Source organism: Somniosus microcephalus, chromosome 13 (assembly GCF_052327205.1).
Source record: "Somniosus microcephalus isolate GS21.2 chromosome 13, FLI_Smic_1.0, whole genome shotgun sequence".
NCBI lineage: Eukaryota > Metazoa > Chordata > Chondrichthyes > Squaliformes > Somniosidae > Somniosus > Somniosus microcephalus.
The window spans coordinates 30,986,564-31,012,023 of record NC_140999.1 but is presented as its reverse complement, the minus strand read 5'-3'; the positions used below and the strand labels follow the sequence as shown (position 1 = coordinate 31,012,023).

General features: G+C 47.9%; 1 protein-coding gene across 4 annotated transcripts in view; it reads left to right on the top strand.

Moving 5' to 3' along the window:
• The window catches only part of nfic (nuclear factor I/C), a 482,744-nt gene that overhangs the window by 268,725 nt on the left and 188,559 nt on the right, over positions 1-25,460 (top strand). For all 4 annotated transcript variants that reach the window (XR_015080544.1, XR_015080545.1, XM_086004725.1 and 1 more), the window contains 3 exons: positions 13,298-13,372; positions 17,435-17,558; positions 22,777-22,901. Coding sequence is in view for 2 of the 4 variants with exons in the window: in XM_086004725.1 (XP_085860851.1) it covers positions 13,298-13,372; positions 17,435-17,558; positions 22,777-22,901 (324 nt within the window). In the remaining 2 variants the exon portion in view is untranslated. The remainder of the gene's footprint in view (positions 1-13,297; positions 13,373-17,434; positions 17,559-22,776; positions 22,902-25,460) is intronic.

Below are 25,460 nucleotides of genomic sequence, written 5' to 3'. Positions count from 1 at the left end.
CCATAGAACTGGACTCCATGCTATTTGGGTGCCACGTTAAAGCAATAATATTTGGTTCCTCTGTCACCCTCATGTCATGGGCATGGAAATACAGTTGAACTGAGTGAATTAAATAGTCTAAGACAGCTGCCTAGAAATTCCCCTCAATTCCTTTGAAGTGGAGGCCAGTTTCTTTAAGAAGCCCCGCTTCTTTTTCAAGTAAATGGGGATGTGGCTAGCAGCCCCCTTATGTCTCAAGAGACCTTTATTATGTCAGCATGAAACTAAGCATTTTGATACTTGCATCTGGAACGACGCCCTCTTCGCAGTTGTGTCAATCACTGACAATGAGCTCCATTTCCTCTCACAGTGGTAAATTTGCATACATAATCACAATCTGTGGTATGAGCCAGACAACCTTGACATGATTAGGTTTAATCTAGAGCAATAACCAGTCAACTTTGGCTCACTGGTACTCTCTCGGCTCTAAGTCAGAAGGTCGTGGGTTCCAGTCCCACTCCAGAGACTTGAGCACATAATCTAGGCTGAGACGTTAACCGAGGTCCACCTTCTCAGGTGGAGATTAAAGATCCCATGGCATTATTCGAAGAACAGCAGGGGAGTTTTCCCGGTGTTCTAGCCAACATTTATCCCTCAATCAACAACTAAAACAGATTTATTTCATTGCTGTTTGTTGGAGGTTGCTGTGTGCAAATTGGGTGCCATGGTTCCCTACATTATAACAGTGACTACACTGCAAGGGTACTTAATTTACTGTAAAGTGCTTTGGATGTCCTACAGTCATGAATAACACTATATAAATGCAAGTGTTTCTTTTTCTTTTCTAAATGGGGGCGGTGGGGGGGGGCATGGGGGGTGGTTGTTGCCACCCCTTGCAACTAATTGCTAACTCCAGAAAGCATTGTGTGTTAAGTCCTGAGCCAAAGTTAAAAGAATTCCATTCAGTGTAGATAACAGAACTCTATTTGAAAGTCCCTGTACATTAGCCTAGCTTCAGTTTCACGTGGATAGGCTATAATACAGAAATATTTTGTGGTATGATGCAGGACAGACGATGGGCTCGATTTTAATTGAGCCGTGGAGTCGGGCTTGGAGGCGTGCGGGGGGTTAAAATCGCAATAACTGGCGGGCGGGACCCCCCACCCGCCTGGTTCCCGACGCCAAGCAATTTTAACTCAGGCGTGTCTGATGGTCCCGACTCCGTCCCGCATCCAACGGGCGGGACTGGTTGTTAAGGCCCTTAACAACCACTAAATGGCCTCTATAATCCTATTTTGTAAGGCCCTTGCGAATTTAACCCTCTTCCCACGTGAAACACGCCTGGCGGGAAACACGAATGTGAAACCTGGTGGGAGCACTATTGGATTGCTGACTATCAACTGCAGGTCAACCATTAAAGAGGAGATTTGATCGCCCATCATTTGCAGGTGGCAGGACTTAGTGGTCTCAGGCCTGGGGCAACTTTTACAAGGCTTAACCACACCTGTTTGGAGCCGCACACCCATTTCCAGTGTGGCCTCCTGGGAAACCCCTCTCGCCACCTTCACTCAGCGCTTCCTCAACGGAGGCATATACCAGAAGCATGGGAGCCATTTATTTCCTTCCCACCTGGGCATTAGAGGAGCTCGAACAGCAGCCGTGGCAGCAGCAGAACCAGGAACAACAGCAGCACCAGCAGCAGCAGCAGCAGGAGCGCCAGGCTGCTGCTCACCCACCTGAAGCTGCACAGGCCAGAAGGGGTCAGCGCCTGGAAGCCCGTCGGCGCAGGAGATACCCTCCAAACAGGGTCTACAGATGCAGGGTCAGTTACCTCAACATGTCTGAGCAGCAGTGCCAAAGGCGGCTCTGACTTTCGCGAGAGGTAGTGACTGACATCTGCGCAATGCTACAGCAAGACCTGCTGCCCAGAGGTCCAGGTGGACAAGCATTACCAGTGGCCATCAAAGTCACCACCGCACTCAACTTTTTTGCCTCAGGCTCATTCCAGGGATCAGCAGCAGACATCAGCGGCATCTCCCAGGCGACCACACACACTTGCATCACGCAGGTAACTGATGCCCTCTTTACCCTCGCGCACAATCACATCCATTTCACCAAGGATCGCGCAAGTGTCACGATGTGAGCGGTTGGATTTGCTCATCTGGCAGGCTTTCCAAGGGTGCAGGGCGTCGTTGACTGCACACATGTGGCCCTTAGGGCACCCCATCGCAATCCAGGTATTTTTGTCAACCGCAAGGGCTTCCACTCCCTCAACGTTCAGCTGGTGTGTGACCACAAGAAGGAGATTTTGCATGTTTGTGCCATGTACCCTGGCAGTTGCCATGACTCCTTCATACTGCGCCAGTCGAGTGTGCCTCCGCTATTTAGTCTGCCAGACCAACTTAACGGATGGCTACTTGGAGACAAGGGCTATCCCCTGAGGACGTGGCTGATGATGCCTTTGAGGAGGCCAGCCAACGAAGCTGAGAAGCGCTACAACTCCAGCCACATTTCCACCAGATCCATTATCGAACAAACCATCGGTTTGCTGAAGATGCGCTTCAGATGCCTGGATAGATCCGGTGGAGCCCTGCAGTACTCAGCAGCCAGGGTCTCTAGAATCGTCATGGTTTGCTGTGCACTTTACAACATGGCACAGCGTCGTGGCTTGCAGATTCCTGAGGACCAAGTGGCTCCTCACATATCCTCCTCAGATGAAGAGAAGGAGGAGGAGGAGGGCGAAAACGAACATCCTGCAGAGGCCCATCAACCAGCGGCAGCATTACGTGAGAACATTGCTGCCCGGGATGCAAGGAACGCACTCATCCTGGCCAGATTTGCTTAGCCTAGTCAATCAAACACTTTTGCCTTGCAGCTTCTTACCTGAGCATCAACAGTGGCCAAGACCCTGCGGATTCCTAGCTATTTGACCAGCATACTGACAATTGCAAGTAATCCTAAGCCCTCAATGTGAAAGTCCCATTCGTGAAATGACACACGCCACAACTACAGCAGTAGCCATCAGATTTTTTATTAACATAATTAATCTGATGGCTTTTTCTAACAATACATCAAATTTCACCCAAGTGACTACCCTTGTGACTACTTGTGCTTTATCTTCCTCTTACGCGTGCTCCTACGTAGTGGTTCCCCTGTGGCTTCAGCAGATGTGGAGGCCCCTTGCTCACTTTCCTGCTGCTCCTGTCTCGACACCTTTGGAGGGCATCCTCTGGGGTTGCGAGCCTGTGAGGGCTCGTCAACAGTCTGCTGCTCCTGCGGCTGTGCAGTGGTTGAGACGTCTATCTCACTTGGGTGTGGACTCTGGTGGGGCTCTGGCCGAGGGCTCTGCAGTGGCATGGAAGTGTGAGCGCTTGGAGAGGAACCCCCACTTCCTTTAGGTCTGCCACCAACCTCCCTCTCATGGGCCAGGTCCCCCTCAGTGCCTGCAAGTGGCTGGAGAGCACCTTGCTGCATATCAGGGGGGCTATGGGGACCCATATCTGCAATGGCAGTCCTACTCAGAAGGACTTCCATGAAGGTCTGGTTTCTCTGTTCAGTAGATGTCCATCGCTCCTCAAGAGATGTCATTCTATTCTGAACAATGACCATGTTTTCCATACCCTGGCGACTAAGCTCCTCCATGGCCGTAGCCCTCTCCTCTACCGTAGTCATCCTCTCCTGTACGGTAGCCAGCCTTACCACGGAGGTAGCAATCGTTTCCACGGAGGTAGCCATCCTTTCCGTGTTGATGCGTCATGCTCCAATGACTCCACAAAGGCTCTGTTCATGTTCGCTATGGACTCCTCCATTCGCTCCACACTCGCAGCGACCCTAGAGACAAAACCTGCCAGAGACTCCTGCATCTGTGCCTGAAGTTCCATCACCTCTGATCTTATGGATGGACCCAGAGGCAGAGGGTCGACATGCTGCTGAGCCGAGCTGGCAGAGTCCTGCGCCCTCCGACGAGGACTCTCCACTGCTGTCCCTGTCTCTACAGTCTGCTGATGCTCACTTGTCAGCTGTGATACACCAGGTGACAACACTACTCTATGTCCCGAAGGTCCCACTGAGGTGTGAGTGTTTGCGCTGTTGCCGGGTGCGCTCAATTCTGCTGAGGCTGCGCCCTCAGAGGTTGCAGCTTCCTCTGAGCAGTCTGGCTGCTCAGCCTCTTCTTCCTGGCTAGGGGGGACGGATGCTTGTGATGGTCCTGTGGGGGAGTAAAGGAAAGAGTCAGAGATGTGATGCAAAGGCTACATGCACATAGCTTTTTGCAGATGCTCATAAGTGCATCTGTTACAGCTTTGCAATCATTATCAGCGACTCATGCAATGTCAAAGAGAGAGATGGGAAACTTTTCTGTCACCAGCTTGCTGTGTTGCACCCGTCTGTCCATCCCCCATGCGCGAATCATCCTCAATGCCCATGATTTCCAGGACGGCCTCCTCCCAGGGGGTCGGGTGGGCTGTTGAGGGTGGTCCTCCTCCTGTCCTGGCTCGCTTTCTTTTGTTGTGAGCTCTCTTTTCCTGCAATGAGGGAGACAAGTAGAGGTTGAGTGAGAATGAAGGCGTGTAGAGATTGCATAGCATAGATACTTAGAAGGAGACAAAGATGGAGTGAGGTTGCAAGACCAAGGGCCCTCCCTGTGTGTTGTCAGTTGTGTTCAAAGCATCAGAGTGATGGGGTGTGTGAGGGCTGCATGGTGGAATAGCTATGTGAATGTGAGCATAGAGAGAGAGGGAATGGGTAAGGGTGCGTGGATGCCAGTGTTAAGTGGGATGTGGAGGAATAGATTGCTAAAGCTGAGTGCTGGTGAGGAAAGGCAATGGGGATCAGGTTGAGGGTGATGGGAAATTCATACTTACTTTTCCAGTGCGCTGAAGATCATGAAATCTTTTCCTGCACTGTATCCAGGTTCTGCGGGTGACTCCCAAGGAGTTGACCTCCTCAGCCACCTGCATCCACACTGCCTTGGTCTGAGTGGGAGGCCTCTTCCTCCCTGATGAAGGGAACAGGACCTCCCTGTTGGCCCTAGCCCCATCCACCAATGCCTGCAGTGCCGCCTCGTCAAAACGAGGAGCTGCTCTTGCCCTCCCGCTTGTCATCTTTCCTGCAGGTCCCTCTGACACCAAATGGAGGAAGCTTGGAAACCTGCAGAAAAAGCAAGGCTTGCTGTGGACCTTAAATGCAGCAGCAATGATGACGTCATCGGAGGGGACTTTAAGTCATGAAAAACCCCTTTGCAAAGGAAATCAATTGGCCAATTGAGTTAAAATTGCATCAATCTCCCACATCCATTTAGATTTGTGTGGGGAACATGAAATTCGGATAACACGACAACAGCCCGCACCTGAGTTAAAATCAAGCCCGATGTGTTTTTTCACATTGCCCCCACTCATTCAAACATACTAAAATGATGGACAGGAAAAGACCAACTGTTACATGGTTAAGGGTAACTACCCCACACAGTAGTTACCCTTAACCATCAGGATTCACAATATCTCACCCACCCAACAGCAGTCATCTAATCTGAGAGAGGCAAAAAAATACCACGCCCAATTTAGGGTGGGAAAAAATTGGAAAGTTCCTCTCGGACCCCCTTTGGCAATCAAAACTAGTCCAGGATAGCACATTGACCGTGATTTATATTACTTAGTATTCCACCTATCTTTTGTATGCCGCGATCTCCGCCCCATCCAGGAACTGGTCCCACTCTCTTTTGAAGGTATGTAACAAATCGTTAATCACTGCATGAGACAGCAACCCTCTTCGATCACCCAGCTGAAATCAGGAAAATTATAGGTGAGGAAACTGTATCTAACATTTGATGGTACAGCTTATAAGATCAAATTGACCAAGAACAACATTAGCAGAGGCCTAGGAGAAGATTCAGTGCCTGCCTTATTGGCTGGCCAATGGCTTGTGGCCAGGAAGATATAAGAGAGAAAATAAAAGCAAATCTGGTGAAAAGGGAAAGTTGCTGCAACACACTGGAGAGTACCAGCATGCAGAATCATGAGGTGCCGGCCCAGAATTCAGTCCTTGACCTTATATTAGTAAAATAAAAGTTCTTTGGCTGGATTTTCCTCCATGATCATGCCCTACCAAAATCGGTGGCAAGGCCTGTTGCCACATCTAAACCTTGATGCTCCCCTGCCCCAGCCTGGAAGGCCACCAGCCTACCCTTCACTACCTGCCACCTGTAAATATTGCTGAGGAGACAGGGCCCAGAAAATTGCCCAATTTCCCTACTTATCGCTGCCATCTCCAGGAATCACCAGGAAAAGAGAGGTGGTTATCCTTGAGGTAGAAGTGGCAAACCCCTTAAGTTGCTAGATGGAGAGAGAGAGGGTCTAGTCGTGGCCTCCCCTCCCTCCATGTAGCCCCAGAACTTAGCTGCTAGAAATGTGGTGTGATTTGATGTTAAAACCTTTGGGTTCTAATCCAGTGCTGCAACCACTACCCATCAAGTGTGTAGTCATATTATTAGTACCACTCCAGTAACAGTTGACTGCATCACAGGATTCCCATTTTCTCGAACTTGTTCTAATTAACTCAATACAGCACCAGAAATGACTATTGGCAGTGTTATCGTACTTATTCTTAACGTTAAATTCATTATGTTACTGGAGATATTAACCCATTTTCTTCCAGGCTGTATTGACATTAAAATAAAATTAGATTTACAGTGCAGCTCTGTGAATTCCCTGTCTTTAGCAATAGTGAAAATGTTCATAAACTGGGATTCATTGAATTCTAAACATGATTATAGAATGCAGTAATCTTCAGCTATGCTGGAGCCAAATACAATTGCAACATTGTGAAAGCTTTCTTCCATAATCCAGCACCAAGTAGGGACATCAGAACATCATCTTTGGAGACTATGTCATTGGATTCTATGTGCATAGGTGCATCCACCAGATCATGCATGCATTGTTTGTCGGGGCTATCAGTACACCATGTTCCCCATGGATGCCAGGGAGCAGCAAGCATGTGGCCTTGGCTTCTATGGTCTTGCTGGTTTTCCCAGTGTGCAGGCTGTGATTGATAGGCCTATGAGCTCTAAGAGAGAAGGATGCCCCTTACAGGGATCAATTAATGTCCAGCTTGTATGCAATCACTGGCTCAAAATAATGCAGGTTCAGTTCTGGATTTTCTGGCAGCTTTGCATTGTGCCTTAATTCTACAGCAATCCATATAGCTTTCCTGTTTGAAGAGGTGTATGGATTCAAAAGCTGTCTGCTAGGGGACCTTTCCTACCCGTTGTTGCCATGACTAACGGTATCCCTGAGTGCTCCATCTACTGAAGTGTGAACAGAGATACAATGAGGCTCACCCTTCCACAAGAGTGACTCCCACAAGAGAGTCCTGCAATACCACCCAGTCAAAGTCTCCAGGATCATTGTGCCTGTTGTGTTCTCCACAACCAGCTTATTGACTGGGACATCTTCTGACCATTTCACGCATTCCATCTCTCCCTCTTGACCTTCCTCTTCATTAAAACCACTCCTGAAAAGCCAAATCAGTGTCCATCAAAAGTCCCTGTCATGGTCAATCCATCTATTACAGAAACCTGAATAAGTGTTTTTCCAAATGGCTTTGCACAAAGCATCATCTGCAACCAACACATTTCTTCTGCAGAATCACAAATTGTCTCTCAACCCAACTGTTTCCATCACAGTTTTTTTTCCCCTTTCTAACATTGGGGCCTAAAAATTCGGTTGATTTGCGCCTCCCGTTAGCACCCTAAGAAAGCGCTAACGGGGTGCAAAGCAACTAGCACCTGGGCACGGTGCCGCCAACGACTCCCGCGAAATTCAGCGGGAGGTTAGCGGCGGCGGCAACCGTTAGCGCCCCGCAGCACTGTGCCATCGCCGATGACAGCATCGGCGTGCACAGCGCTCCGGCCACAATCTTCGGTAGTGCCCCCTGACTTACCGCTGGACGCTATGTTCGACTGGATCGGGGGGCTTACCTGCGGCCGGGGCAGCACAAATTAAAGGGGCGGTGCCAGGCAGCCATTTTTGTTGCTGCCCGCCTGCCAGCACCCGTCCCCTCTGCCGTCCCCGGCCTCCTCTGCAGCCCCCGTGGAGTTCTGGCTGCGCTCCGTGAGCCCGGCACTTCTCTTGAGTGCCGGGCTCTTTTGCTGGCACTCCGATCCCTGGTGGCACAGCTGGGCCCCAGGTTGCGCTGTGCTAGGCCACTCCCCTTTAATAAGGAGAGGAAGGCCTGCAGTACCGCGGAGCAACATGCCACAGCAGCACGTAGCGCCCAAGAGGGAGGCGGGGTGCTTCCAGTAGCACCCCACTTCCCTCTTGGGGCGCTACCGGTGAATTTCAGGCGCAGGGGTGCTGATTTTTTTGGGGCGCTAAAAGTAGCACCCCGGTGAAGTTAGCGCCCCAAAGGGGGCATGACCCAATTTTTCTCCCTGGGTGTCTTTTGTGCATGGTTAACTAGTTTGGTGCTTCACCTAAGTGGTTTTGCTGAGGCAGGAAGATGGCAATTGTGAGTCACTGTCAAGTATTGGGACCTGAGGTAGCTCTTGATCTCTGTGATGGGCCAGCTTCAGGCTGAAACTTTTCTGCTGCAGGGGCTGGTCAGCCCTTGGAAGAGGGGGAGAGCACCTCCCCCAGTAGATACACAGGTGAACCCAGATCTCGGGCTCCATTTGTAGTCAGGGGTTGGGAGTGTATAAGGGAGACTGATAGCAGTGGAAGTAGAGCGACCTGGAAAGAGAGAACTAATATCCAGTGTTTGTTCTAATCTTCCCCATCTCCTGGCCTCATTGCCATTCTGCCCATAGATCGTGGGTTGTCCAATCCCATGACATGACTGGAATTTGTGCAAGGCAGGCACTATGGCCTGCGCCACCCATTAGCGCCCTAAGAGGGCACTTAGTGGGTTTTGCGCCACTGGCCATGCCTCCCGCTAAATTTAGCGGGATGCTAATGGCGGCGCTAGCCGTTAGCGCTGCGCCGCTACCGATGACATCATCGGTGTGCGCAGCGCCCCACTACCGCCCCGATCGCAAAATTTAGTAGTGCCCCCTGGTTCAGGGGGGCCTACCTGCGGCGGTAGAGGCGCTGAGGTGTGGGGCGGCCATTTTTTTTGCTGGCCGCCTGCCAGCACCTCTCCACGCTGCCGTCCCCGGCCCCCTGAGTCCCCCCTCCCCCCCCCCCCCGCGGAGTGCCGGCTGTGTCCCAAGAGCCCGGCACTTCTCCTCGGTGCCGGGCTCTTTTGCCGGCACTCGCGCTCTTCGAGCACGCTGCAGCAGGCCCCTCTCCTTTAAGAAGGGGAGGAAGGCCTGCAGTATCGCAGCGCGCACACGCTGCGGCACGTTGCACTGCGATTTTCAGTTGCAGCGCCCCAAGAGGGATGCGGGGCGCCTCGAGTAGCGCCGCGCTTCCGTCTGGGGTGCTGAAACTGAATTTGCGGCGGGCGGCTGCGACTCCTTCCGGGGCGGTACTTCCGGCGCCCTGGCGAGGCTGGGGGCGCCAGTGAATTTCTAGGCCTATTTCTCTCTTGATTTGAGCTATGTTTTCTCTGAGCCTGTCCATTGAGGAGGTCACAGTGTAACCAAGAGTCTTTATTTCAGCATTCTGAGAATTCATTAGAGTACCTAAGACTGGCAACAAGGCCTTAGCTGTGAGCACCTGTGTCGCAGATGGCCCTTGAGCTGCCATCTGCACCAAGGGTCTCTGCATGCTTTCAATTCCACACATGTGGAATATGGATCCCTTCACGCTTGTCACCATGGTGCAGAACCTCCTGAGAAAATCAGCCAATAACTCCAATAGTCCATCATTCTATGAAAACATTCACTTGTTATACAGGCTATGGAGATCTGGATTCACCTGTGCATCTACTGGAAGAGGTGCTCTACCCCTCCACCAAGAGGCCTATTCTTCCTCCTGCCCCAGTGCACAGTGAATCCACCTCCGCATTCCCTCATATTCTTTATCTATATCCCCTGGGATGGATGTAACTGGGTTGCAGCATGCCACTTCTTGGAATTGAGACACAATGCCAGAGGACCTGCTTCTTACAGGTTCTATGGAGGGTACAATCTTTGTGTGCTGTGCCATTTCTCCAAAGACATAAAGATGGACAAACAGAAGGGTTAATGCAAACTTGGATTGAGGTCTGTTCATCTGCAGGGGAATGTCATGTGAATTGAGGTCTGTTCATCTGCAGGGGAATGTCATGTGAATTAAAATATGTTGATCAGGACGGTAGGGAGGAAAGTAAAGCAAACCATGAACCCTCAGTAGGGATTTGCCCACCCATTCGCCATCTCCTGCCACCTCTCTCAAGTACCATTCTTGCAACCTCTATTCCCCACCCTCAAACGGAGTCACCTCCTGTATTGTAGCAGGTCCTCTCCTGGTAGCGGTGACCTGTCTTCTGTTAAAAACCATCTTCTCCTACAGAGAATATGAGATTTTCATGACTAACTGCAGCATCAGGACACCCTACAACAGTAACAGTGCCCTTTCCCTTTGCTATGAGAAGGAATTGCATCGAGTGTGAAGGTGGTGGAGTGTCTGTAGCTTGTAACCAGGGAGTGATTCCTAAATGGGTATGGGATGGTATCATGCTTACATTATATTATTTGACGAGCACGTAACAGTGATGACAGGACACCCGAGGTTGTTGCCACAAGGCTCACAGTTTAAATTCTATGTAAAGATTCACACTAACTTCCTCCGTCCTGGTGAGGCCATTTAAGCTCTTTTTTTGGGAATTGCTCCCATGTTCTTGGCCACCTTTTGCCATGCTCAGCCCCAGGACGTCGCTGCAGGACTTCCTCAGGGCAGTGTCCTGGGCCCAACCATCTTCAGCTGCTTCATCAATTTCCATCCGCCCCAGGAGTTGGCCCTGCTGATTCCAATCTTTTACATTTTTTAAGAAGTCATTTTCTGATAGATTTTCCCTAATTTCCAATGTAAAAAAATTGAGTTCATCAAGATGTATAAAACATCTTTAACATAGTAAAAGTATTCACAAGCATTTTACAAAATTGGTTGGGTAGAACTAATGGAAAGCTGTGTAACCGAGGCTGAGGACTTTATAAGATGACCAGCAGCCAATAGAGGTCAGCACGGACAGGGATGATGGAGGAACAGGATCTAGCGCAGGATAGAATATGGAATTTTGAATGAGCTCAGATAGTGTATGTGGGAGGTGACGTTCATGTGCGTTTGGTGCATGTGAGGGCTGTATGTGTGTTTTGGGGGTTTGTGTTTGGTGTGCATGTGTATGGTAGGGTGTGTATGATTCAATACTAGTCCGCTTCCTCTTTAAGACATGGAAGCTAATAATATAATGATAATTATGAGAGTGAAGCATGGAAAGAACGCAGAATTGTGACGCCACTGCTGAAACTATTGTTATGACCATATCTTTCCTGTTCCCAAAATTTTGGGGGGAATTTTCCAGGTTGGGGGGCGGGGGGGGTGGTGAGGTGGGGAGAGTGGTGTGGTCAGCGGGCACGATCGGTGGTGGGTCAGGTGGCCATGCGCCTTTAACCAAATGTCGGATCTGCCAGCGCTGAGCAGACCCATCACGCAGCAGCAGGGGAGACAGTTGAAATCATTAGTGGCTTGTTTACAGCCACTTAACAATGCTTTTCTCCCCAGCTTTTTGATTTTGACAGGTCGCCCACCGGTTTCCCGCTGTGCCTAGACCTCGTCCGTGAAGCTGAGGTGGGAGGTCACTTGCCATTGTTTCAGCTGATGAGTTGACAGCGTCAAATGTCAAGTCAAAGCTCCCAGCTAATTCAGATATCTTCCCTTAGCCACTAGCTTCTCTAAACTGCATTTGCACTACAGATTCAGAATGCTGCAAATCTTTACACAAGTCTCCATCCAGTCTGACCTCATTACCTCTCCCACCATTGACCAATCACTTCTGTCATCTGTACTTCACCTGTCATTTATTCCATCAGCATCAGTGCCCTTTACACTCTCTCACCTTGGTCCTCAGAATCCGACCATGATCAGCCCCAACACCAGCATCACCAGGCACACCAGCAGCACCAACAACACCAGCCTTCTCCGCAATCAACAGATGCTACACAGGACACAGGGCATCAGCACCCAACTACATTATTGCCCGGGAGGCCAGGGATGGCCTCACCATAGCCAGATTTACTTCACTTGACACTATACACCCTGGCTGCCACATGATGCGCCAGGTTGGCAGCACCTCACACCAACATCATAAAGCATCCCTACAATGCCCAAGCCATTCCTTTCACACTCATCAGCATTGCTTTGGGGGGGGGGGTACCATTATGTCTCACCATTCAATGCAACTCACTAAGCCACTTCCAAAGGTGCACACAAATCTGTCCAAGAACGCAAAGTGTTGAAAATAAAGATTTCAATGTTTGACAGCACATTAACAGAAGCTTCACATGAACATTGGCTAAATCACCCAAGTGCCTACCCTTGTGTGTTGTTGGTTGGTATGATTGATTGGACTAGGATGAGGGTGAGTGTGAGGGCTGGCTAGTGAGATGGGAAAGTGATAATGTAGATAGAGAGGGATGGGTGGAGGTGCAAGGTAAGTTGGTGTGAGTAAGGATGTGCAGGAGTAGGGTAGGGAAGGCAGAGTGATGGGGATGTGATGAGTGGCACAGCTGGATGAGATTGAGTGTGGCTTTACAGTAACGTTTCGTGATCTACTGAGATCATTGAAAGGTTTGCACCACTGCAGCCAGGTCCTCCTAACGACATCCCTGTTAGTGTCCTCCTGTGCAATGTGCAACCAGGCTGTGTTGGCCTCCTGAGGAGGTCTCTTCTGCCCATTGGAAGGGAAGAGAACCTCGTGGTCTGACTCCCTGCATAAGCATATGGAGGGAGTCATGAGAGAGCCTGAGTGCAGCCGTGTACATCTGTGCAGTGCTTGCCAGTGTTTGCAGCACCTCAATACTGTAGAACACTGACAGCACAAATGTCAAAATAAATTTGTCCATGGTCCGTTTAAGGAAACCGGCTGATGACACGTCATCAAATGACGTCATCAGACCCGCTTCCTTCAGTTGGCCGGGAAACGTGCTGGGCGGGCTTAACAAGCCCAATCAGGGGATAATCATTCTATGCAGCGGGCTGGAGCCAGCAGCGAGGCTGGGACCCGCCACCGACGTCGCCCCCCCAAGGTTGGTAAAATCCAGCCCTTGGTGCTTTAAGGAGACGAGTGTTGCACCTCCATGAACTGCCCCCACCCCCGCACTGCAGTGCTCATATCTCCTATCAATGAAAAGGAAGTGACATTGGCACAAACAGTTCATTGACTTGTCTTGTCTTGTCTTTTGCAGAACACACAGAATTTCAGGACAGCTTTGTGACTTCGGGCGTGTTCAATGTAACTGAGCTGGTGCAGGTATCCAGAAGTAAGTGTCACTTTTATTTAAATCCCTTTAACAGCTATGGTAACCATATTTTCTTCAGATTTGTTATTAGAAATAGAGGCCATATGTAATTTCACCTAAGTAATAAAACAGTGAAATGTTTTAAGTTTGATACTATATTAATATTAGATAAAGCAGTGTACCTTGCTACTCTCTTATGGTGAAATGATTTATGTTTAATTTATCAAAGCTGCTGGTGAGGGAAAGTTTAATTCAACTTTTAGGGTTGGATTATAAGATAATTACAGACGAGCATGGCCATTCGTCCAATCTTAATTTATCCACCCAGAAAGATCTCTAACAACCCTGCAATGTAGCATCCAGTTATTTCTTAAACAATTCCAGTGTTTTCGTTCCCATCACTGTATCTGGAAATTCATTCCACATGTGGATCCTCCTTTGTGTGAACAAAAATTTCCTGATATCATCCCTAAAAGTACCTTTTCCTAGTTTGAACTTGTGTCACCTTGGTCTACTTCTGCAGTTTAATTTAAAGTAATATTCTGAGTTAACTTTTTCTATATCCTTAACAACCTTGTACACCTCTTTAAGAGCACCTCTCATGCCTCCTCTCTAGTCTGAAAACCCCAAGTTCCTGTCATCGTTCCTGGAGGAGCAATTTCTCGCAATCCTCCCATTAGGTGCCTGAAAACTGGCCTAAACGACTTTCTAGCCCAACTTCTTTTACCACCCAGGTGTCTCTGACATATAGGGTTACACCGTCTCATTTTCTGGCCACTCTGTCCTGTCTCTCTACTACTGAATGTTATATTAATTTCCAACCTCTGGATTTAGCCACGTTTATGATATTCCCACCACATCGTTAGCTCCCAACAGCCACAACAGTATCCAGTTCCGGCATCTTATTTCTAATGCTCCTAGCGTTCATGTATATATATTTTATTATAGATTTGATTCTTCTCATGTTCCCCAGTGTCTGCTCCGGCTCCTCTGTGTCTCTCTAGGTATTTGTATTCATAACTACCTGTTAACTGCCTTCTACCCTATGATCTGGCTCATTTGGGAACCCATTAACTCCATGCCTCCCCCCTCACACCCACGTCCATCTGGTTTGAATGAGTTCCTACTGCTTCCTGAATATTACTCTTTGTTCCTACTTGGTTTAAGTGCAGCCTGTCTCTCCTATACTAGTCTTTTTTTCCCCCCTGCAAGGATTCCCAGTTACTTATGAAGGTAGCTTGTTCTCACAACATGCTGCCACCCACTCATTTACCTCCTCAGTTTTTTTTATTAACTCCCCTCCTTTTCCAAACACTGGATATATGTCAGGAATCATTCATTTGCATCCTCTATCTTAGAGCTTTGTGACAATCCCCAAATATGTGGCTTTTAAGGCCCCTACATTATTCTCCTTATGTAATTTATCCCATACATGGACTGCTACCCTTAGTTCTCTACAGTATCCTTTCTAACCTTTAATTTGTACTGCTCTAGCTCTAACTCAGCATCCTGTATATATTGTCCTACGATACACATGGCTATCCACTTTCTTAAGTAAAAAATCTCCTGTAACTACTATCACTCTGTAACCGATAAACTGCATCCTTGTCCAGGCTGTCCTCTCTGGTTTTCTACTTTTTTTTCTTCTGGGAGTTTATTACCTCCTGTAGTATTGGACAGTGCCGAGTATCTGCTTGCTAATATCTCTTGAGTAGCTTCATAGGATTTTCTTTCTTGCTTCCTTCGCTCAGTTTAATTCATCCAGTGTCTCCATTTTATTAGCTTAGCTCAGCACTCTATCATGGCAAAGCTGTTTCAGAATGTACTGCTGTCCAGCTCCAATTCTTGAAGTTTCATTCTCGAGGTCTGATGCTAGCTTAGCTGTGTCATTTAGCTGACATGACTCACTTATAAATCTAATACTAGCCACTTGGCCCCCTCATCCCAAAATCTCCACCTTTCAGTCTGCTCTTGTAAGTTCCTGTACCTTGGTTTCTAAGGTTAGAACTCTTTCTTTAAGCTTAATGATTAACAGTCTTTACCTATCTATTGTATCTGGCTGTCTCATTGGTGGACATCCCATAGCAAACACCTTAGATATACTTTTGTCAGTTGTTTCCCTTTTTCGTTATATTTCTCCTCTTTCCCCCTTCTAATTTTACTATTGTTTAATCTCCGGTGTTCCCTTTTAGTTTTACTTCTATCTATTGCCCTCCATTTAATCATTACTCTCCTTGGCTGTTCTTCTTTGCTTTTAACTGTCCCCTTTGGCTTTGAATTGACTGAGGCGCTCTCTTTTTAATAAATTTGCTTCTGCCTACGGTGCCCCTTTTAAAATTCTTTCCCTTTTTAGTTCTTTCGCTCCCTTTGTTTTACCTGCTCTCCCTGAAGCTCCGTGTTGTGCCACTGCCAAGGGTTTGTAGCATTTAAATCAATAATATGGAGATTTTTATCCATTGCCGATAGGTCTTGATGGAGTCTGCGTCCTACACAGGAGTCCCCCTTTGACTTTCCTTAAGGTGTTTGATGTAGAAACAATGGCCTAGAAATTGGGTTGGGGCGCCAAAGTGGCGCAAAAGTCGCCTGAGCGCAGGATTTAGCGCAGCGATTGGAGTAATTCCGATCACCAGAAATTCAGTTTCAGTGCCGCTCGAGAGACACGGGGCGATGCTCAAGGCGCTCCACGTCCCTCTTAGGGCGCTGAAACTGATTATCGCAGCGCAACGTGCCGCAGCGCCACACGCTGCGGCACGGCACGCTGCAGTACTGCAGGCCTTCCTCCCACTGTTAAGGGGGAGGTGCCTGCAACAGCGCGATCCCCGATCGTGAGTGCCGGCAAATGAGCCCAGCACCAAGGAGAAGTGCCGGGCTCTCGGGAAACAGCCGGCAATGCCGCGGGGGGGGGGTGGCGGTTAGGAGGCCGGGGACGGAGGTGCTGGCAGGCGGCCGCCGAAAAAGCGGCCGCCCCGCACCTCCACCTTAACTTGCGCCGCTGCCGGCACAGTAAGGCCCCGTGAACCGGGCGCGGGTAGCGAGTGGCGCAACTGCGGCGTTCGCTACCAAATATCGCGAATGGGGCGCTGCGCACCCGATGACGTCATCGGTGGCGGCGCAGCGCAAAAGCCTAACGCCACCATTAGCGCCCCTACTGAATATCGCGGGAGACGCAGCCAGTGACGCTACAGCCACTGACTGCCTCTTTAGGTGCTAACAGGTGGCGCTACTCACCCAATTTCTCCCCCAATCTACTTTAAAGGCTTGTCTCTGCTTGTTAGAGAGAATAAAGAAATAAGCAGTTGTGTTATCAATGTATAACTGTTACCAAGAGCATCATTCACAGGGTTAGCAGTATTCTGGATGGATCACTGCAAGTTTGTTATTTAAAATGTCACATAAAACTGAATACCTGCTGCTAGGGTAGGGCAGGTGCACAATGCTTTTGAGTGTGAGCTTAAACATCACTTAGTGTAAGGATGTAGGTTTGATGGAACTTGGCTGAGCTCCTGATCTGAGCAGGGCTGGACAGAGTCTGCCTGTATTGAGGGGAGGGAATTGGTATGGGGGTAATATCACCAGGTTGCTATCATGCATCGCTTAGCAAATGGCCATTGGTGGAGATTTGGAGACCCGTCCACCCTCTTAGCAGCAGTGGGATCCAACAGAAACTAATACTACACATGGCGTGGTATAACACAACAAATAATTTAAGTTTCAGAGGGGAAGCTGGGTGGAGATAGCTAAAGAAGTAGCACAGATTTAATTCATATTTCAGTTAGAAACTTTAACAAGGCGTACAGACAACATTCAGATTAACGTCTCTCAGCAGGTGCTACTGCTGAACTATAAATGTTTTTTTTTACAATCTTTTGTAAATATTTTGAAAGAAATGTGAACGTTTGGCTTCAGATCACTGAACTCTTGTGTATTTTGTGGTTGTTCAAGGTGCTCGGTAACCTAGGGTATAAAGTTGCATGTATAGAAACTGAACTTTCAGTTTAGAGATGCATATAGGCTTGTAAAGAGTTTTGAACCCAAGTTTGATTACAAATTTTAACAATATGTTTTGAATTCTTTAATTTTTAGCTCCCATTGTGACAGGAACAGGGCCGAATTTCTCTCTTGGAGAGTTACAAGGTCACTTGGCCTATGATTTGAACCCACCAAGTACAGGGATGAGGAGAACTTTGCCAAGCAGCTCATCGAGCGGGTATGTGACTGAAACTGTATAACCCACGAGGGACTATTAATATAATACACTGCAGGACTGTTCTTATAAATGGGGCCATGATTTTCTCAGAAAAGTCAATAATGTACAAACTTCCAATGCTTTTTTAAAAATTTACTGATTTTTAGAGTTTTCGATCAAAAAGTAAATGCCAAGTGCTTCCAGTGTAGTGATATGATATAGAATGCAGAGAACAGTTGTAGAACATGCACAGCTGCTTCCTCTGCCTAAACAGGACCTCAAATGTGCCATTGTTATCACCACACCACCAGCATACCCAGATTCTTGAGACATCGAGGGGGGATTTTCAACTGAAAAACAGGCGAATGGCAGAGGAATATCGGATGGACATCTTGGACACCTATTTGTCCACTTGATTCAATTTCCAGCCAAGCCTTTAAATGGGCGATCAGCACTGCTGGCCAAAACAGGCAGGAGGCTGTTTAAGTATGCAAATCGGGGTACTACCGCTGATGTAGGGCCCCAGTTGCAATTTAATATACAGGCCGGCGAGGCATGCTAGTCCCAGTGGAGCCGCCTAGCTAGCGGCCATTCCCAGGATCCGCACCCAATCTCTTTTTCCCCCCCCCCCAACCCCCGCCGACCCTGAAAAAACAGGCCCTACTTGCTGACAGGTTGCGTGCAGAAGCCGGTGATTTTCCGCCACCTGAAATCAGCGAGCTGCAGAGAGCACCCATTTGCTTCCTCAACTTGCCAGTAAAACTTAAATGAGGCCTGAACCTGAAAATGGTTTGGGCCTCCCAACAGTAGCCTCGGGCGAGCGCATCACCGACTTTGTGCCTGTTGACAATTCCCCCACCATCTCCCGTCCAGATTGTTTATTTGTTTTGCATATTAGCAAATAAATACGAGGACTTTGAATACACTGGTTGGCTTTTCTGAATAATTATTATGCACAGAAGGCAGACTGGGTGGAATTTACTGGTGAGGCTTGGGAACTCTCCAAGCCACACCCCCTTGGCATGGGGGAGCAGGCAGAAGGTTGCGCCCATGGCAACCCCCACCAGAATTCCCCAGCCTATTCTGAACGGTCCGGAATCCCAATGGAACTAAGTTCCGCTCCATTCTGCAGCCCCGTTCCCCACACTTACTCTGCAGATGTCCCCGATGCCAGATCGGAATTTCCACCAGCATGATGAATTTAATCATAAATATTCTTGCTGCAATATTTCTTTGTGGTCTGTACCGAAAACAAAACTTGGCAAATCTAATGGTGCCATACACCTTCATGTCATGGATCAGGATTATCTTTCATAGAAACATAGAAGATAGGAGCAGGAGTAGGCCATTCGGCCCCTCGAGCCTGCTCTGCCATTCAATGAGATCATGGCTGATCATCCAAACTCAGTACCCTGTCCCTACCTTCTCCCCATATCCCTTGATCCCTTTAGCCTTAAGAAATACATCTCTCTCACTACCTCTATCATGCTTATCAGGAATGCTGCACGACGACAACAAAAACTAAAGCAATTTAAAAAAACAAACTATAAAATATTGTACCGAGTTACCAGTGAATTTGAGACATTAATTGGATCCTGGGTTTCTGCTGGCAATCAGAAACCACCAGAGTGATCAGAATCACTCGATTGAATTGCTGCATTGTAACTCAATACCATCCATCTGTTCAATGTTGCAGTGGTCTAGAATTCAATATTCAGTTATTTATCATTTGTTGTCTTAACATTTTATTTAATTTTATTAACGTAGCTGAGATATTGGCTCTGAATTTCCTGGATCGTGCCTATACAGAAATTACGCTGATTTCTGCATCCATATTGCCAGTGGAAATTTCCACCATAATTTCCTGCAGAGCCTACACCGGAATGTAAAAACTGGCGTAAAACAAGAGCAAATGCAACCCAGCCAATAGGGATAAAATCAAGTCGGCTGTTGTCTTCTGCCATGGCGCTTCAGTCTCGGAGCCTCTTGCCTCTACTCCTCCTCCTCTTCCAGTATTATGCAGTACAGGGGTATGTTCATTGGGAAGGCCATACAGGCTGCTTTGTCCTTCTGAACACGTGGGGTGGGTCCAAAAAATGACAGCACAAATTTAGTACAGGACTCGGTCAGAATTTAGGCCTAGAAATTCACTGGCGCTGGGCGCCGGAAGTTCCGCCCCGGAAGGAGCCGTTTGTGCCAGCCCGATATTCAGTTTCAGCGCCCCAAACGGAAGCGGGGCGCTGTTCGAGGCGCCCCGCATCCCTCTTGGGGCGCTGCAACTGAATATCGCAGCGCAACGTGCCGCAGCGCCACACGCTGCGGCACGGCGCGCTGCGGTACTGCAGGCCTTCCTCCCCTTCTTAAAGGGGAGGGGCCTGCACCAGCGCGATCAGAGACCGCAAGTGCCGGCAAAAGAGCCCGGCACCGAGGAGAAGTGCCGGGCTCTTGGGACACAGCCGGCACTGCCTGGGGGTGGGGGGGGGCTCAGGAGGCCGGGGACGGCAGCGCGAGGAAGTGCTGGCAGGCGGCCAGCGAGAAAAATGGCCGCCCCGCACCTCCCCTTTAATTAGTGCCACTACCGCCGCAGGTAGGCCCCCCTGAACCGGTCGCAAATTGCGACCGGCGTAACAGCGGGGGGCACGACCAAATATCGCGATCAGGGCGGTAGCGGGGTGCTGCGCACACTGATGACGTCATCGGTGGCGGCGCAGCGCTACAGGCTAATGCCGCCATTAGCGCCCCGCTAGATTTCGCGGGAGGCGTGGCCAGTGGCGCGAAACCCACTAAGTGCCCTCTTTGGGTGCTAACTGGTGGCGCAGCCCACCGAATTTCTAGGCCTTTGTCTTTAAATCATGAGGAAAATCACGATCAAACTCCAAAAATCCCAGTTATGCCGAGATCAGGTGAACTTGGGCCGTGCTGTGCCTACATTTTTGGGCGTAAATCTATGCCAGCGTATTACTACCGGAAATTCGCGTGAGCTGGTCTTTTGAATGGGGTGGGACTACGTAAATGAGCGGCAGAGGGTTTCAGCAGAGGTATCTCGGAAGCAGAGCAACCGCTTGAAGAAATTCCCGCGTTGCGACGGTTTAGCGTAAAACCGGCATAAGTCAGTTGCGTGAGATTTCCTCGGAATAAACCGGACGGCACCACTCTTACACTGTCGTTACGCCAAAACATTCCAGGAAATTCCAGTCCTTATAGACTGGATATTCGTCCACTATCCCGCAGAAACAGCAGGGAAAATTGAGCGATGAGGCCACCCTTTTCCTGCCCACCACGTGTAAATGCCGGGGAAGGGAGGGGGGGCATTCGGCTTCCCTTCTCATTTCCCTCCCACCAATCCCTGTTGAGGGGTTGCAGTTGGCCCGGGATAGCGGCAGTAATGACCCAAATGCTGTAAATGGACGACAGGACCTAGTAGAAGCCTCCTCTTCCTCTGATCTCTCACCTGCTGAAGGGACTCAGTTTCAGCTGAGGCCTTCAGTGTAATATTTGTTCCAATCTTCAGGGCCCTGTGGCCCCTTTAATCCTTCTTTCCCCCTCTTCTGGTGCTGCATCGTGGTCCCACTGCATCGCCGCCGAGATCAACCTGTGGGTACATGGTATGCCCCTGCTTGCTGGTGGGAATCTCTCCTGGAGCTTGCCATGAACAGTTAATAATCTCTGACCCAGATAACTGTGCTGAGTAATGGCGAGGGCGGTGGGTTCAAGTCCCTCCCTGACACTGTAGCGGTAGATTAAAGGAAATCCCCTGTCTGTGAGCCTGTTCAGGCTGTGGTGCTCATTGATTATAATGTTTTTTAGTCAGTGCCTCAACAGATTTACTATTGGATTTGAGGATGTAATATTTTAAACAAAGGCAATCGTGGCTTATTCCCTCCAAGTAACCAAGAACTGTGATCCATTTTGATCAGTGCTGATGAAGTATAGCAGAACCGATGGTTTGAGTTGTTTTCTGCAACCGTCTACTCTTAGCAACATAGAGTGGGTAATTTAGCCTCTCGAGCCTGTTCCGACATTCAATCAGATCATGGCTGATCTGAAGCTCAACTCCATTAACATGCAGATCCAGTCCTGAGGTGCAGTACTCTTATGGTCAGTTAGTATTTTTCTCCATTTCAATGGGGGTTTTTTTTTAAGTCACCTCGCTTCAGGTCTCTCATCCAAGTGCACTGACTGGTGCTCGGAGGCTTCTGCTAATATCACTCTAGAGTTGGCTGCTTAGACGTATGTGAGTTATTTTGATAGATTTTTGGTATTAAGGGTTATGGAACCAAGGTGGGCAGATGGAGTTAAGATACAGATCAGCCATAATCTAACTGAATGGTGGAACAGGCTCGAGGGGCTGAATGGCCTACCCCTGTTCCTATATTCAACTTTGTTTCCCTCTCTGTGGGTAACTGACCCGCTGGCAGTCACAAATGGCTGGTATTGAGTTACCCCTACTAACTGCACGGGAGCAATCACAATTACACCCTATGATCATTGACTGTAAAGCTGCTGAAAGCAGTGTAATCAGTGGGCACTTACATGACAACCTCTACCAGCGGGATCACTGCACATACATGTAATAATGCTTGCAAAATAGGAAAGATTGGATAAGGGAATGCTTTACTCACTGAAAGAATTCTTGTATTATCACAATACAATATATCAACATTGCTCTCGGTAAATCAGAGGATATGCTGTTTTACAATGTGATGAAGTGGTAGACCATCTAATGTATTATTATGTTGCTGAGGGAGAGCTGTGTGTAACTAGCCTGTCTTTTTAAGGCCATAAAGACGTATGTTTTAAATGTGGACATATTGAGGACAATTTAAATCTAATTTTGCTTGGACATATCCTGAGGTGTTGCTTGGACTATTTTCAGTGGTTGGAGAAATGCCTCTGAAACCAGCAAGCAATGACTGTCTCTTTTTTTATATTTTTATTTAATGTGGTGGAAAAACTTGCCTGTGTGACAAACCGTGACTTCTGAAGTGTGCTTGATGCAGCTCAAAACGTTTATGTATTCATAGAGAGAGATTGTGCAGAACACGTCCCAGTGACTTAGTAGGAATTGTTCCTGCATCACAATGGAACAAAACTTTGAGACCTAACACTCTTGGGAACTCATTTCCCGTATCTATTCTTCTAAGCATGCATCCAGGCAAAAGGAGCACAATATAAAAATTACTACGTGTGAACTTTCTGTATTCAAAGTGGGAAACGGAGTCTTTTTTTCCCCCTACAGGAGTAAAAGGCACAAATCTGGTTCAATGGAAGACGATATTGACACTAGTCCAGGTGGGGAGTTTTACCCTTCGCCCAGCTCACCTGCAAGCAGCAGTAGGAACTGGCAGGAGGAAATGGAAGGAGGTGAGTGCAGAATCTGACTCTCCAGGATTCATTCTCTGGGGACACTGTGGCCTTTAGCAGGAAGTTAACAATATGTGGTCCTTTGAGACCATTCAGAATGTCCTATTGTTAGTGAATTGTAGTTGTTTTGCATTTCAGCCAATAGCAGAACATAAATCGAGCATGAACATGAATGTTTTTCTCAGTCAATGTGTTTGTTTTTATAGTAGACCAATCTTGCTAGATGGGGGCAGGGATTTGTACAAAATGTAAAATCATTTATATAATTAGTGAGATTCATTTTTGAAAAAACACTTGATTTGTTTTTTGTATTTACCTCTTTTCTCGCTTTGCAAGCTATTTTCTCCACCTGTTTTGATTCCCTCCATGTTATTCCTTGTACAAAAGACCTCTGTAAATGCTGCTCTCAGCCTGGGCTCTAGGAGGCAAGAGACAGCTCAGCTGCGTTTTCTTCCCCGAGTGTGGGGTCAAGGCAGCTATTGGCACGTTATCTAATGGTGGGGCGAAGGAAGGTGAGATGTGCGAGAGTTTGTGGGGGGCAGGGGAAGTTAGCACTGGAGGAGCTTATAGAAATAGGGTGGGGTGAGGCCATGAAGGGTTTTAAACAGTAGGGAGAACATTCTGAGTGAATGAGGGTAAGGTTGGGTGAGTGGGATTTGGTGCAGGATAGGATATGGCAGCATATGAGATGGGTTGAAGTTTATGCAAGATGAGAAATGGCCATGTTGGAATAGTTGAGTCTGAAGGTAACAAAGGCTGATTGAGATGTTATGGAAGTTGAAGTACGCGTTTTTCATGATGTAATGGATATGAGGTTTGAAGTTCAGCTTAGGATCCGTATTCAGAAAACCTGAGTGGAGCAGGCCCAAGACCAGCTCAGTTTCTGGAAAGAGTCCTTTACCAGGCATTTGACCCCTCATTAACATATTCAAGGGGCCAAACGCCTGTTTTAGGCGGCTACCCTGGATACCTAAAAAATGGACCCCACGATTTTAGCACCAGACCAGTTCTTTGATGTCTGTCACCCTGCTAAATTCCTAACTTGCAACTATATCATGCATCATAATCAACAGTTTACATTACATGTTACATGAAGCATATCGGATGTGGCGCGCTATGTTCTGTTAACATCCAGGTGGTTCTTAGCTAATGATGGTTAGTGTTTTCTGAGTGGAGTCTTCAATTGTGTTCAGAATTGCTGTAAAATCTACTGAAACAAGCTGTTTATAAAATGCAAATGGGGTGGTCCCTGAAAATGTTGGCCTACACAGGGCCTTTGCTTCACTGGCATCAGTTGATTTGCTCCAGCTGCTGCTGCAAATTCTGGTGAAGGAAGCTTCACTTTTCTACGGTAGGACTCTGTGTCCTCATTTACTTGTTTGGTTCCCTACATATAATGCCCTGATTTTCTCTGCAAGAACTAACAGCATAAGAAACGTGACGCACTAGTGTATAAGTACAAAGGGTCAGATAAATATAGAACATGCTTGCCAAGAAATATTACGCTGGGTTCGACTTTCTGTAAACTGCAGAAAAATTACACAGTTTGCAAACGTTTGTACTACAACTTATTTATTCAGTAATTAAATGTACGTCAAACCAAAAATGTACAGAAGGAAAAGATTTAACACAATTATACTTCCAAAACGAGCTGATGTCTACAAAGAAAGTGGGCCAACTTTTCCCTGCGACATGAGAGGAAACTGCTCAGTTTGCGATTCCAAATCAAAGGGAAGGAAGACCCATCATTCCCAGGTTTCCACCCCCTTTGTGTTATCCTAGGATTTCCAGGGTTTCTGGTCGAGTGAGGGAGGAGGGTAGATTAACATTTAGGCCCAAATTGGGTGCAAGTGGGTTTATCTCATGCAGATGAGGTGGGAGGGACGTAACAGGCCCTTTTGCCTCATTTTCTTGTCGGAAAGCCAGTGCACCCAGAAAAAGTGGATCTTACAGAACCATACAGAAGGTAAGTACCTCCAGGAAGAAGACGATCAGGGATGCGGGCCTGTTGGCTACAGTCCAAAAACAGGTCTTGAATAGTGTCTCTTTCCTCCCCAATTCCAGGTGATAGACCCTGCCGTGGGGGTGTGGGGGTGGGGTGGTAGCGGCAGTCCAGCACCAGGGAAGCATCTGGCCTGTATAAATGGTCTCAACTGGAAATGCAAGCGGGTTCAGATCATATCAGATGCAGTGCACTTTGGGTGTGCTCTGCCTGACTAGTGCCCTGTTGAGGGACTGGGTGTGAGGAAAATTAATGCTAATATTTCCAAGTGAATTTAATGGATGGATCATGGATGTAAGAATAACGCTTGGATGAAAAAAACATTGTAGAATGGAAGTGAGTGGGAACATTTGGTAGACAGTGATTCTGTGCTCAAAAGTGTAGATATGATTAGTTTTATGAATGCCCATTTCTCATGAAGTTGCCACTATTAAGATCAGTTGTTTGGCAGTGTTCACTTCTAATTGTCACAAGAGGACTGATTTGAAAAAAGGACATAGATCCATCCTAAAGCCTTTCTGGACATCCAAGCAAAAAAGGCTGTGATAAACACCAAA